General features: G+C 35.6%; 1 protein-coding gene across 1 annotated transcript in view; it reads left to right on the top strand.

Annotated features, from left to right (window-relative positions):
• LOC105620882 (neuronal acetylcholine receptor subunit alpha-7) overlaps positions 1 to 13,534 on the top strand; it is a 271,050-nt gene that overhangs the window by 137,019 nt on the left and 120,497 nt on the right. The window contains exon 5 of the mRNA XM_012202359.1: positions 12,075 to 12,255. Within this exon, the coding sequence (XP_012057749.1) occupies positions 12,075 to 12,255 (181 nt within the window). The remainder of the gene's footprint in view (positions 1 to 12,074; positions 12,256 to 13,534) is intronic.

The raw sequence follows: 13,534 nt of genomic DNA, 5'->3' as shown, positions 1-13,534 counted from the left end.
AGAGAGAGAGAGAGAGAGAGAGAGAGAGAGAAAGGATGGACGAAGGATGGATGACAATACCACATTGTCGTTGGAAATCAATGATATTGGGCAACAACGATGACGATATCGGACGACATCGAGCGATGGCAAAGACTCCGGGCAACGATGACGAGGCCGAGCGACGACAACGACGACGACGACGCCGGGCGACGACGATGCCGGGCGACAACAATGACGATGACGACGTCGGGTGACGATGACGACGACGCAGGGCGACGACAATGTCAGGCGATGATAACGACGACGACGCCGGGTGACAATGTCGAGCGACGACGTTAGATGATGACGACGATGCCGAGCCACGACGAGAAAATTTTATTAAAATAGTAAAATTTTTTTACTATTTTGTAAAAACTTGGCGCTGCTAGATCTCAAAATATAATAAGTTTGATGCTCACCTTATTATATTTCGAGATCTAGCAGCGCCAAGTTTTTTTACATAAAAAACTTTGTTATTTTAATAAAATTTTTCATTTTGTGATACTTTGTCTTTAATTTTTTGAGATTAAATGTTGTATTCCATTGCAAATATAAGATTCTTGAATAGAAAGATAAAGGTACGTATTTTTATATAAAGATACTTTTTCTCGTTAATTAAATGTTATATATGTTGCAATAAAATATGTTTTTTTTGCAATTGGCGCAATTTAAAGATTTTATTTCATTTTTTTTTAATACATACATACGTACTATTAAGGGGTAATTTATAATAAAAAATTAACAATATTACCACTTGAATTATATTATTTATGTGACGGTTTTTTTTTAGTTTATGTAACAGTTTTGTAGGTTTATGGTAGGTACACATACACTTGGCATCTTTTTTTTATCTTTTTTTAAAAAGATAATTATTCTACCTTGAAATCTGTTTAAAATTGAACACGGATTGCTCTTGAGAAATCTTTATATATAGATTACGGACTTGTTTATATACTCATAGAAATTCAGGATGTCGTTCGAATTTGATGTCAGAAATCTTGCAAAATAAGTTTTAAAATTTGCACGAAGTGACATAACGTAGAATAAGATAATCTGAGAAATGCGAATACGTTCGATCATATTACTGGTACATTTCGGTGTGAATTTGACAATGGAAAATGACGCGAATCAATAGAGGCAAGTCACAATGCGGCTATCCATTCCATTGTCGACGCGGCTGTACGAGTCATATATACGAATATTTTGCGAACCACAGCGGAAACATGAGCCGCCGCAGAATTCGATCGAACACAGCGAAATATATTCACGGAATTCACTGGTTGATCTATTCACAGATCCAATCCAACTGGGCTCTCTTTCTCTCTCTCTCTCTCTCTCTCTCTTTCTCTCTCTTTTCCCCCGTTTACATAAGTATTAAATTTATAACATTCCTTCTCTCGTACATATTGGGCGGAAACGAGGAAACGCTACTTTGATCCACTGTGATTTTCGCGGCTGTCTAAGAGAAAGAAACAGAAAGAGAGAGAGAGAAAGATAAAGGAGAAACAGAGACACTTTATATTATATATATATATATATATATATATATATATGTACATATACACACATGTACTCTAATCTACATACTTGATCCAGTTATTTAATCGAATCACGCGCTCTCGAATGAATGCGGTCACGATTCTATCAGTCACTACCCTGGGGATACCAGGGTACATAGAACATGGTTCGCGTCCGTCCATATCATGTACTATTTCCCCGATCTACATACAAATATAGACTCGTAATCATTCCCGTTATTTACTCACATCGAATCGAGAATATGTTTGATTTTCTCAGCGCCTCTAGAAGCGACTCGGAATTATATCTCTTACTTATGGTTGTTAGTTCAGTCGATATAAAAGCGCTATATCCCACAAGATATGGTGCAAGAAATAATCAAGGAATAACAAAATACACCAGATTAAACGCTATAGGTTTCTCGATATTAGGATAAACATAGAATCTATCCTAAAAATAAAAGTGCAAAACTCATATAATAATATCACATCTCCGAGAGAGAGATAATATTATAACTTAATAAGCTTCAATGCAATCAGAATTCCATCATGCGAATTAATTAAATTAATTTTGCGTAGAATTGAATTAATTTTGCAAGAATCGAATGTACTGATATCTGATCTAAATTTACGTTAGTCTATTCAATAAATTCGAACAATAACGAATGGAATCTTCATGTTTTTACAATATAGATTTATGATACTGTCATATTACATATCGTTCCGTTCTGATCTGATTCGTTTTTCCAACGAATGCTGACTAGCGTATAACACCTATAGAATCAAAATTCTGAAAGTTATGTGTCTCTGAAATTTATTCTGTCAAGAGCGAATATGGCGTTCAGCGAGCGATGGTTGTAATTATGTGAATAATTAATTGAAACGCAACGTCAGGCCACCCCGTTACTGCGGGCCACCGCATGACTGAGCTCGATACCTGCTCCTTTTGCAGACACTGAATTTATTAACCAGGACGAATGCGTATCCTGATAATGAAGTCCCGAGCCACGAAAACGATTGAGGAAATTTCTCCTTGAAATTTCCTCACATCGCCACTTTGATCATATCGACAGTTTGCTTTTCATCTTACGAAATAGCTTCACATCTGCCGGGAAACTGTCGCGCAAGCTGTCCACGAGGAAATTCTATTTCTCGTCTCTTTCTTGGTGCGGACAGTTCGAAAAATCGAGAACATTAATCTTAAGCCTGTGATCATGTATATAAGAGCACAAACGGTGACATACTTGACAAAGTATCTCTATCCACGCAAATATATGTTATAAGATCGGTATATTCTCGTAAAAGAACTTCTCTGATGGGCGTGTCAACTAAAATTATTGTAATAGCTTTACTGAGTGCAGACGAACAAATTTTCATGTTGCGAATGCGATTCTTGATTGAATCTTGCTAGTATTATCTTTCGAATCAATATGCCATTAATATTAATATGTTTCCGGAACATCTTAGCTCGAATGCCAGGAAGCTGAAAATCAGTATTGTTTGCAATATTCACGACTGACAGTAGCTCGCCGCAAGTCACCTAGTTTCGCAAACGAGAGTTTAGGCAACGTTGCGCGTCGTCTCCCGGTGATTTGGCGCCGTTAACTTTCCGACAGTTTTCCCGACATTTATGACATACGGAGTTTGAGAACGGGTCACCGCATCTCGTTATAATCGTCGGTATTATTTGCTCGTGGGAACGCAATGCGCGAGCTGGACGAACGGCATACATGCACATAGAAACGATTCAAAATATTAAATTTACGTTCGATATAATGCGAATTAATTTGATTAATTTCCAGTTGATGTTTCTTTAAATTTGTTTGTACCAGAAATTCGACCATAATATTCATCATTGATATTAAATGTTTCGACAATTGAGTTCTAGTTATTCTGTCGATACAAATTAAAAAAATGAAATTTTTTTCTTATCTTTAGTCATTCCAATTCAGAAACTTCAGAGATCAATTCTTTAATATTTTTATTAAAATGAAGTTGACTGAAATTTCATTTAAAAACTCATTATGTGAAATACGGACTCTACAAGATTGCTTATTATTATCGAGTGCACAATAGTTGACACGTCCGTAAACAAATAATATACTTGCTATAGATGAAAACGAATACAAGCGATTAAAATTATACATATTGATTAGATCGAAAAACAGCGAAACTTTTCATACTGTTCATATGATGTCACATATGTGATTCGGGATTTCAACCGTAAATATAATGTGGGTAAGAAAGCCAGAAAGGAACGGGTTTCGCGGCAAGGTCGGTGAAACCCCAACCGTCTTGGAAAGTTATGAAAGGAAGAGAAAAGAAAGGTTAGACTGCCATTAAAAAACGAAGTAGACTTGTTAGTCTAAAAAAATACTCCCGGAATGTACATATATAATTCGCAAGTTCAACCCTTGATCGAAATGACAACGACGAGGACGTTAAATCAATCTGTCAACGCGTAAACTTGTGAGATACATGAACGACGGAGGACGAAGACGTCGACCGATCAATCCAGCCTCGAGGGCGCAATCCGAATTCCACGCTTGACATTTCAATCTCTATGCGAAGGCGCCTGAGCGGATACGTGGCTCGTTAGTCGTTGCATGTGTCGTTATTGATAACAATCAATTCTAACGAGATGAAACGGACAGTGCTTTACGATCTCTCCGTAATACGAGATAAGGCTGTCGCTGTCTGTCATTTGTGCTTAGTGTCTAACAATATCTCTTTTTTTTCTTTTTTTTTTGTTCGGCTTCTTTTCTGGCACGCAGATATATTCTTGCACAAGGAAAGTCGCACAGAATATAAACAGATTTTATCACGCAGACACTTCAAACAACGTGCACCTAGTAACAATATATATTCTACTGTAGTTGAAAATAATTTACAGGTGGATCGCAACTATCTAGAAAATGCTGTGTCATACTGAAGAATTGATTACGCACCTTGATCGTCTCTCTAGCGTCTCTTTAAAATGCGAAAATCCCTAAACTTGTTGCATTCGATTTCATAATTTTGTAGCTGGAATGACAAGATCTTTTTCTCTCTAAAAGTAGTCTTCTTACACTATGTAAAAATATATCGGTTTTTTTTTACAAAAATATTTTTTACAAAAATATTGTATATACTCCTTAATCTTACAGAATTAATCTCCACAAAACAATATGGTAACAATATCGAATTTATGGTGAATTGATAAAGTATTAAAAAATTATATGAGAATCGAAAGATAAAATTCTCGGGCAATAAAATCCTGCTTATAAAAGACGACATATGTTAGACTATCTACCGATTATCCAAGTAAATCCCGAGTATTGGCATTGGATTAATCAACGATCGAAGGACCTTCGATATCGTGTGCCGTTTAAACGCGAAGTTTTCATCACGAGTACATGTATGAATTATGTTATAATAAGCATTCATAGAATAAAAAATTGTAAAGGCACGAAATAGTCAGTCCAATATTTTTAAACAATAGATCTGTTCGTGTTGCTTGCATTTTTTGCACTTCGCTTTCTTTCTTTTCAACGTTTCAAATATATATTTATTTCATTTTAATGCATAAATTTGTAAAGATTTGAAGCAATGCAAACAAATCTAATGTATTAGTTATGTTCGTGTTATGTGAACGATCGACGTTTCGAAATTTCTCAATGCACACGCCTGCGTGTTATGTCGGGGCGCATCGTTGTAGCAATCGCCAACGGACGGCGGGACTTTTCCCGTCATCGATCCATAATATTTTTATATTCTTGCTGACCCGATCACGTAATATTTTCACCTTTACGCGGTATTTACGCGGCACACGCATCAGCGGGCTACGATACTCGCGAGCGTAGACGCGTCGGAACCTATAATTAACGTTGCGCAATTTTCCTTTTTCCTCTTTTTTTTTAGAAAGGGGCAGAAAAAAAGGGTGCATTTGAACAAGATGCACGTTTTGTAAGACATTAACTCTATCTATGTGAATCATTATATTTGTTTCAGAGATTATTTACATAATCGATTGTAAAATTAGGTGATAATATTTTAGGATTGATAAAATTACTTTGTCCAAGTAACTAGTTACAGTTAATTTTTTCACTCAAAAAATAGCTAGTTATCATTATAAATTACTGATTTTAAAAAAATAATATGTTATAATTTATTTAAAAACGAATTGTTACTGTCCGATTATTTTTCTGTTGTATTTGTAATTTTTTACATTAATATTTTAAATACAACAATTTTGTATATTTTTAATATTATTTTAATAAAAATTTCTAAAATTATGTTTTACTTATCTTAAACATTGATTATATATTATTATTTATCTTAAACATTGATTATATTATTTTATTATTTATAAAATAATACATATATTTAGAATCAAAATTATGTGATCAATAGTAAGAAGCATATTCTTACGTACTTAAAAGACTTCTAGCTTAATTCTTACTACAGACATTTAGTGATATTTTTATTAAAGAAAAAGAGAAAGATATATTCCATTCACACAAGAAATAATCACTCATTGTTTACGGAACATTTCATTTTACTCAACTATATTGAGGAATACAAAGTAACTATAAAACCCTGGCAGAAGTTTTATGCTTTTTTTAGCAGTTACTGGATAGTTATATTGACTCTATCTAATAATTGAAAAGTAAAACTATTGAGGATCAAAATATAATCCTTTGCCTGCACAAAAAATACACAAAATCTCCATTTACTGAACAAAAACAGGTCAATAAATGAACGTGATTATTTTAAATAATAATAATATATTATATAATACTAGACAATAACTGGGCAAGTATCTATACAAATTGCATATATTTTGGGAAAATTATTTCGGTCACTGAATTAAGCTCTATCAAGTTCTTTCATTTCCTGCACAGTATTGTTTCGACTAATAAGAATACAATAATATTAGACAGTATAAATGTGTGTCTATGAAAACTGTATACATTTCTACCAGGAAAATAATTATTAACTTAGTTACTAATTATCAAAAAAATATAATAAAATTAAGTTATATTTAAATGAAAAGAAAAGAATTCTAGAAAAAGAAAGGAAAAAAGTAACTCTAACTATAACTTCGTTAAACAATACAAAATTTTTAATTCGTATATGTATATTATATTTTCAGATGAATCATGCTCGTTACAAATTCAAAGTTGATTTCTAATCAACGATCTTTCCAATTTAATCAAGATCTTTCTAATTTAAATCGATCAGTTCTTTGTTCAAATGTACTTTTCTTTTCGCTAAAGACGATTTCATTGAGATATAAATAATAATACAGATCCCGATTTTTAGAAGCCATTGTGTATCTCGATACTGTGCCGTTTTTAGAAACAATTTTATACGATTTTATATCGTCTCGTTAGTAAAATTATTGAAGATTTATAGGAGCTTATTCATCGTCTGTAGAGTACATAATAGAGTCTCTTTTCTTGAAGTAGCTGACTGCATGGCGAAAGAGGACCTCTCTTGTGGACCAAGTTCTTAATTGCCTCTGATAATTATCGTTCCATTTTTTTCGGCCGATCTCGCTCATCTGAATTAAATCGGTTTTAAGTATCTCCACCGATCATATAAAGATACACCTAGCATTCAAGTGCATCGAAGAGGGGATTTACTTGTTCTTTGTGGAACAAAAGGAAGGTTGCCTACTATCCAGAGCGCGCGACTTACTTGTTGCTCACAACACCAGAGCGTTCTTCTCTCATGAGAGACGACGTACTGCGTGAACTCGCAAACGAATGAAGAGGGAACGAGGCACAGAGGCGAAACATAGAAACCGAGGGGTTGGGTCAGCGATTCTCGAGAACAGAATTTATCCCGAAAACCTGATAATAGGTACCGCAGTGGGATCCGCCTTTGTTCGACGTGGAACAATCGACGAAAAACGCCCCTCAGAATTCATGAACGCGGCAACGCGTGGATTTTGACGCATACCGGTGCAACTGGAGGATAGAGCTGCAAAAGGAAGAGGAAGCTAGATTCGGTTCGATAAATATTGTTCTTTAATCCCGCTAGACGTGTTTCATTCTCGAGGCCCATCGCCGAATATCCTTTCCGCTCTACTATTCATTGATCCACGTCAATTGCTGTTTTATTTACTCGCCCGCACTTTGATTATCGTCAGTCAATCACAGTCGATATGTAATTGCTTCTGGCGTTAACGTATGGCTATAGGTGCGGTCCACTTGATGCTATAAATGCTCGATGCATTTGATTGATCAATTGGGAGAAAGAATTTACTAATTCACCGATCAAAAAAATGCTTCGAAGTATTTGTAGCATCAAGTAGACCGTAATCTATATAAACATAAACACGTAACCTTTATATAGTACTTAGCAAATTACATTTTATTCGTATATTTATAATAAAATTGAAGATTTTTTAAATTAAGAGATCATATTTCAAGATATAATAATTTCCAATATTTACATTAATCATATTGACAATAAATTTTTTAATTAAATCTTTCGTTCCTGATAACTGTGTTAATCAAATAACTTTAAAGTTACAATTTGTAAAAAAGTAACTGTCGTTAATTAAACTATTCCTTTAACGTACATAAAGACAACAATTGACAAAATCAATAAAATTCCACTTTGATACCAAAAGATTAACTTAAATTTCTATCAGCATTTAATTAAAGCTTTGAAGAAAAGTTTTTCTTTGATTCTCTCAAGCTTTAATTCACCAAAAGCGTAAATTTAAGTCCTCATTAAAACCACTATTTTTCTTAGCTTCTGTTCTCTAGTAGCCCGAACATTGGAGCGACATTCGACGATTCTTATTCACCCTGCGCAATTCACTTCCACTATTGTTATTTCGAAGATCCAATTCACACAGAAGTTCTTTCCATTTGGAAATTGAGGCGTTGAAGATCGGACTTTTCATACAAACATTTGTCGTTACCCGGCAGAGGTGCTTGCTTAGAGAATCGAATAGAGTACATAAGCCTCTCACAAGTTACGTCTGTAACATCACATTGGTGAGATAGAGCCTGACCATTCTTTTGCCATTTCTTACCTTCGCGCGGTTTTCCTGCTCACTGTTCCATCGGATTTTCAGATGGCTCTAAGCTCCAGATAAACTCGTCGAGATATGTGCATCCCCGATTATCGTGCGCCGACTATCTTGAATAATGATAAAATCCATCTCATTTATGTTGTGCCACCGCGGAAGGATAGTACTATAGTTTCTTCTTGATTTATCTTACTTGTTGCGATGTCGCGTTTTCTGCTAATCAAAGATATCAGATCAGTGTGATGTATTTATGTTTGAACAAGTTATAATTATCGTGATTTATCTACTAATTGCAAAAATTTTGTTTTATACAACTTACAACTTGTATAGAATATCGTGGCATACTTTAAGGATGTATACTCATTTTTACAAATATGATAATATTTATATTTTAAATAAACTATATACATATAAAAGTTGTGTTTATTAATTTATATTAATTTTATTTGTTATTATTTTAAATTGTCATTAAAATTTTTTAAATAATGATACTGATCTTAATGTTTTTTGTTTTTTATATAAGTACTTTAAGTATTTAAAATGATTTATGCAAAGTTTTATTGCGATGCAGAGATTAATTGTTCTGTAAACAAATAATTTTATTTATTTACTGAACAAACTAATCTCTGCATTGCAATAAAACTTTATATAAATTATCTTAAATACTTAAAGTACTTATATAAGAAACAAAATTTTTTTAGATTTATTTTAAATTTAAAGATTTTTATGATCTAAAATAATTTGTAACTTTTTGGAATTTTTTAATTATTTTATGAATATGCGTAATGCAGCCTTAGCTCGCGTTGAATAATCTTCCGCTTCGTTTCACAATGTATTAAGCAATATATACCAACACGTTGAAAAGATTTCGCGTAACAACAATTTGTGCACAGAATTTCCTTACATTCTTAATCATCCTACGAGTATCCTGAGCAAGTACTTAACGTCGAATAATCGTTAGACATTCAGGTATTTGATTTCTCTTTGAGCGGAAACTTTTGCGGCCACTGTTGTCTATATAGGACTGAGGGATATTAACGAAAACTTTCGCAAATTTACGGAAAGTTTATGATGGCGCGGTATCGAGTGCAATGCAATGTCGAGCTAAATTGTAACTTCCATTACACGGGATTACGTTAAGTTACATCAAGAGTGTCGCAACTTTCCTGATATAACGTATTCCTCGTCAGTGATAATGGAAGCGAGCTGACGTATATTACTTACCGTACTTCATTAAATTTCCATTCAGCAAACAGCGTGTGCATCGTTTCTAAGAGGATGAAAAATAAAAGAATTTTCATCTTTATCGTTCAAGAAAATTCTATGAAATCATATCGGAGATAAATCGAGATTGTGTTGTCGTAGCTCGATATAATTGATACTCCTGTCAATAATATACCGGAAACGATCTGTCATTTCCGCGATAATCCAGTTAGTAGATCGCCATTAACCTATATATTAATGCGTCCCTCGATGTCGTTAATTAGCCCCTTACAATTCGATCATTAAATTCCGTGTCGTTATCGCGAATTCTATTGACCAGGTCGCTGATAATGTTGGGTGCCACGTGTGCAGTTTCTCACGATTCTGTTATAAATTGCTGTAGCCATTGTAATATTTTCTTCGTAACTAATTAACATTCGCATAACAACATATCATCGCAATAATGGCCACGAAACGCCGTCTGTAGTAGTAGTATCGCACGTTCCTCCTATACATCCAGAAACAAATGCGGCAACAGGATAACGAAGTTCCCCGTAAAAGAGGAACAACGATCGACAAAATCCAATGCTCGGTACTCGCTGCAACACGGTTTCGTTCCGTCGTGCACGAACGAGATTAATTAGTCGGACACACTTTTTGGGCGAAATCCCGTTTCTCGTTAGTCTTCATTAGCCACACAACAACGACAACAATGCCGCTATCCATAACGCGCCAGAATACATTAGAGAGAACGTTCGACCGGTTTTTTAGATCAATCGATCTCATAAGCCTATTTCCCTGATATTGGGTCGCGCGCGAACGAATTCGATTAAAATACGCGTTAATCGACGTCGAAAGAGAAACGTCACTCAGTTCCGTGATCTAGGACAAATGGCAAAACATACAAAACCGACAGGATCGCATTTAATATCTCGTCGCGAATAAAAAAACGGACGAACGCCGCAAGATCACGTACGAAGATCACGACACAAGATAGCGATTAATACAGTGGTGTTGAAAATTCAATTCTCCGATGAAATTAATTAACTTTATTCTCCAAAGGGAGAATCACCGAAGCGCTCCCTTTTCCTGCCATTCTCCTACCGTTCTTATCCCCTTCGTTCTCCATTTCGCGATAACGTATAAAAGTAGCTAGAAGCGCAAGGGCTTTAATGATACTACGGCATCGATTTTCGATTGGCGAGAATGACATCCTCAAAACCTTCGACAATACTGATACCGCTTTCTCGAGTAACGATTCTGAGAGAACATTAATGCCAACACATTGCTTTCACGAGTACCTTCGCGAGTATCAATTGCTACAGGTTGTCTCTCGCAGGTCATCTAATATTCGATTTACCTACACCGATAGTTTGCGTGACAACATAAAGGATACCGCAGCCATTTATTAGCACATCTCCCAGAGGAATAAGAATATCTTTTCGCTTAATCCTCGCACCGTCTTATCATACGACATCCGAAAACTTAATAAGCCGCTACGCTAAATAAATATGTCATAAAAATTCGGGCGCGCAGACTCCCGGGACGAGCATAGATATTCACTTTTATCCCTTAATGTTGTTTAAGTAGCCGATTCGAATTATTCTTAAGGGATTAACACGACCTGGCTCACAGTGTCCTTTCTCGTTTCCTCCTCTTTCTCTTCCCTTTCATCCCTTTCTCTTTTTCCTCGCAATTCTGGGTTAGGTTAGGTCGCGCTTAAAGAGCCCATCGTAAAAGTGGTCCTAATGGTTTGCATTTTCATGAATAACATTCGCGAGTGTCCTTTTATCGTTCCCCTTTACTTTCGTGATTCTTATCTTATTATTCATTCAGAATGTTCTATGGAAGATACAGCCAGATATTATAATTTAGATAAAAGTGGCGAAACGGTAAAAGTAGAAGATATAACATGCATGAAGAAACGCTTTCGTAAAGTGAGACAATAAAGATCGATAATCTCAGCATTTCTAATTGCATTTAATCTTGAATCTGTTAATTTTTTCGTGTAAGACAGTATTTTTAATGGATATTACAGCGTCACAAGAAAATGTAATTAGAACGGAGAAATTCTCTCATGTTTCAAGTATCCCATCCATCTCCTTACTTTCGGACAAGCGCGACATTCGCATGATGTTCTCCGTTTGTCAATATTCTTCGTGCGAGATCTTGCCGGTGGCAATAAGAACTGACAGCTCCGCTTTATCATGCGGTGATTAAAGAGACGCGCTATTAAACCGGCCGCGAAACGATCACGATTGACGACTGACGAGGGTAATTAATGGAATGATATGAAACGTTAGTGCGGATGAGGGTTTCGACGGGACGTACCAAACAAACGTGGTGGTCACGCATAACGGCAGTTGCCTGTACGTCCCTCCGGGCATCTTCAAGAGCACATGCAAGATAGACATCACTTGGTTCCCCTTTGACGACCAACACTGTGACATGAAGTTCGGATCCTGGACCTACGACGGCAACCAGGTACACTACTGTCTCCACTTACACACCGACACACGCTCAATACACACCGAGAGCACCAAGATTATTATCGATCCCTTAAATTCTTCCGAATGAACTACACGCGCTTTTACTCGGGTAAACCAGAAGCGAAGGGTGAAAGAGAGTGAAGAACCATGAAATGTGGCTCTCCTAAGTGCAATCGATGTGACCGCCGTGCGATGCGACGAAAGAAAAGATCTCACATTTTCATGATTACAATCTTCGGAAAGTCTGTCACAAAATTTTCATTTATCATGACATGATGATAGCAATAGGATCTTCAGAAATTTCTGATTATCCTATCGGTGCAGATTTTCCGAATACTAAGAATTTGAAGTCAATTTGCATTTAATGTTTCTTTATCGCAAATAAAATCGATCTTTTTACAATCAATCGTGATAATATATGTTGGCTAATGCAAAATATAAAGCCATTCCAAAATTAATAAAAATTTATAAATTTTTTTCTTTATTTAATATCTTATTAACTCATCTAATCGCTCGAATAATTTTATATATACATAAAATACAAACGGTCATAATTAAAGCCAAATGAATATTTAAAAATATATTTATATGAACATTTTTCTAATATTTTAATACTTTTCATATTTGGGAATTAATAAGTAATTAGTCCATTGTCGAAATTGCAACGATAAAAACGTGCCTCAATTGCGGCTCTCGCCACTTAATTACCGTCCAATTACCAATTACGGGTGCATGCCTCGTTCTCGTTTAACGAGCTCGCGGCCAAATTTCCATGCAGAAAACTGCCGAATTATTAGAGAATTATTCTACTGGCATCTCATCATTCCACAGCGCGTGAAACGGGAATTCTCGTGAGATCCTCGGCGTTCTATCGATGTCGCTCTATCGATGTCGCAAATGGAGCCACTTTCATTGTCCGTTCGCCATCAGAGATCCCTTGCTGCCATGAGAGACTCGACCTGCCTCCTACCTCGTCCCAGCCGTGACCAGAAAAACCCCATCCCGCGCCCGTGATGGGCATCTCGCGGCTTCTTCTGTCCGACACAAAACTCACGAGTGCAATACACAATAGCGATGCTCCATAGATAGCCGTTCTCACGCTTCGTAGCTTCAGCTCGGATCTATATACATAATATAGGCATATATATATATATATATATATATATATATATATATATATATATATATAGCTTATATATACTATACTTAGTACGACTACGTACGTACGTACACTACGTACTACGTACTACGTACCGTACCGTTACGTTACGTTA

Source organism: Atta cephalotes, assembly GCF_000143395.1.
Source record: "Atta cephalotes unplaced genomic scaffold scaffold00030, whole genome shotgun sequence".
Classification (NCBI taxonomy): domain Eukaryota; kingdom Metazoa; phylum Arthropoda; class Insecta; order Hymenoptera; family Formicidae; genus Atta; species Atta cephalotes.
Note: the sequence above shows the minus strand (reverse complement) of the source record. Positions and strands in the feature narration are given on the sequence as shown.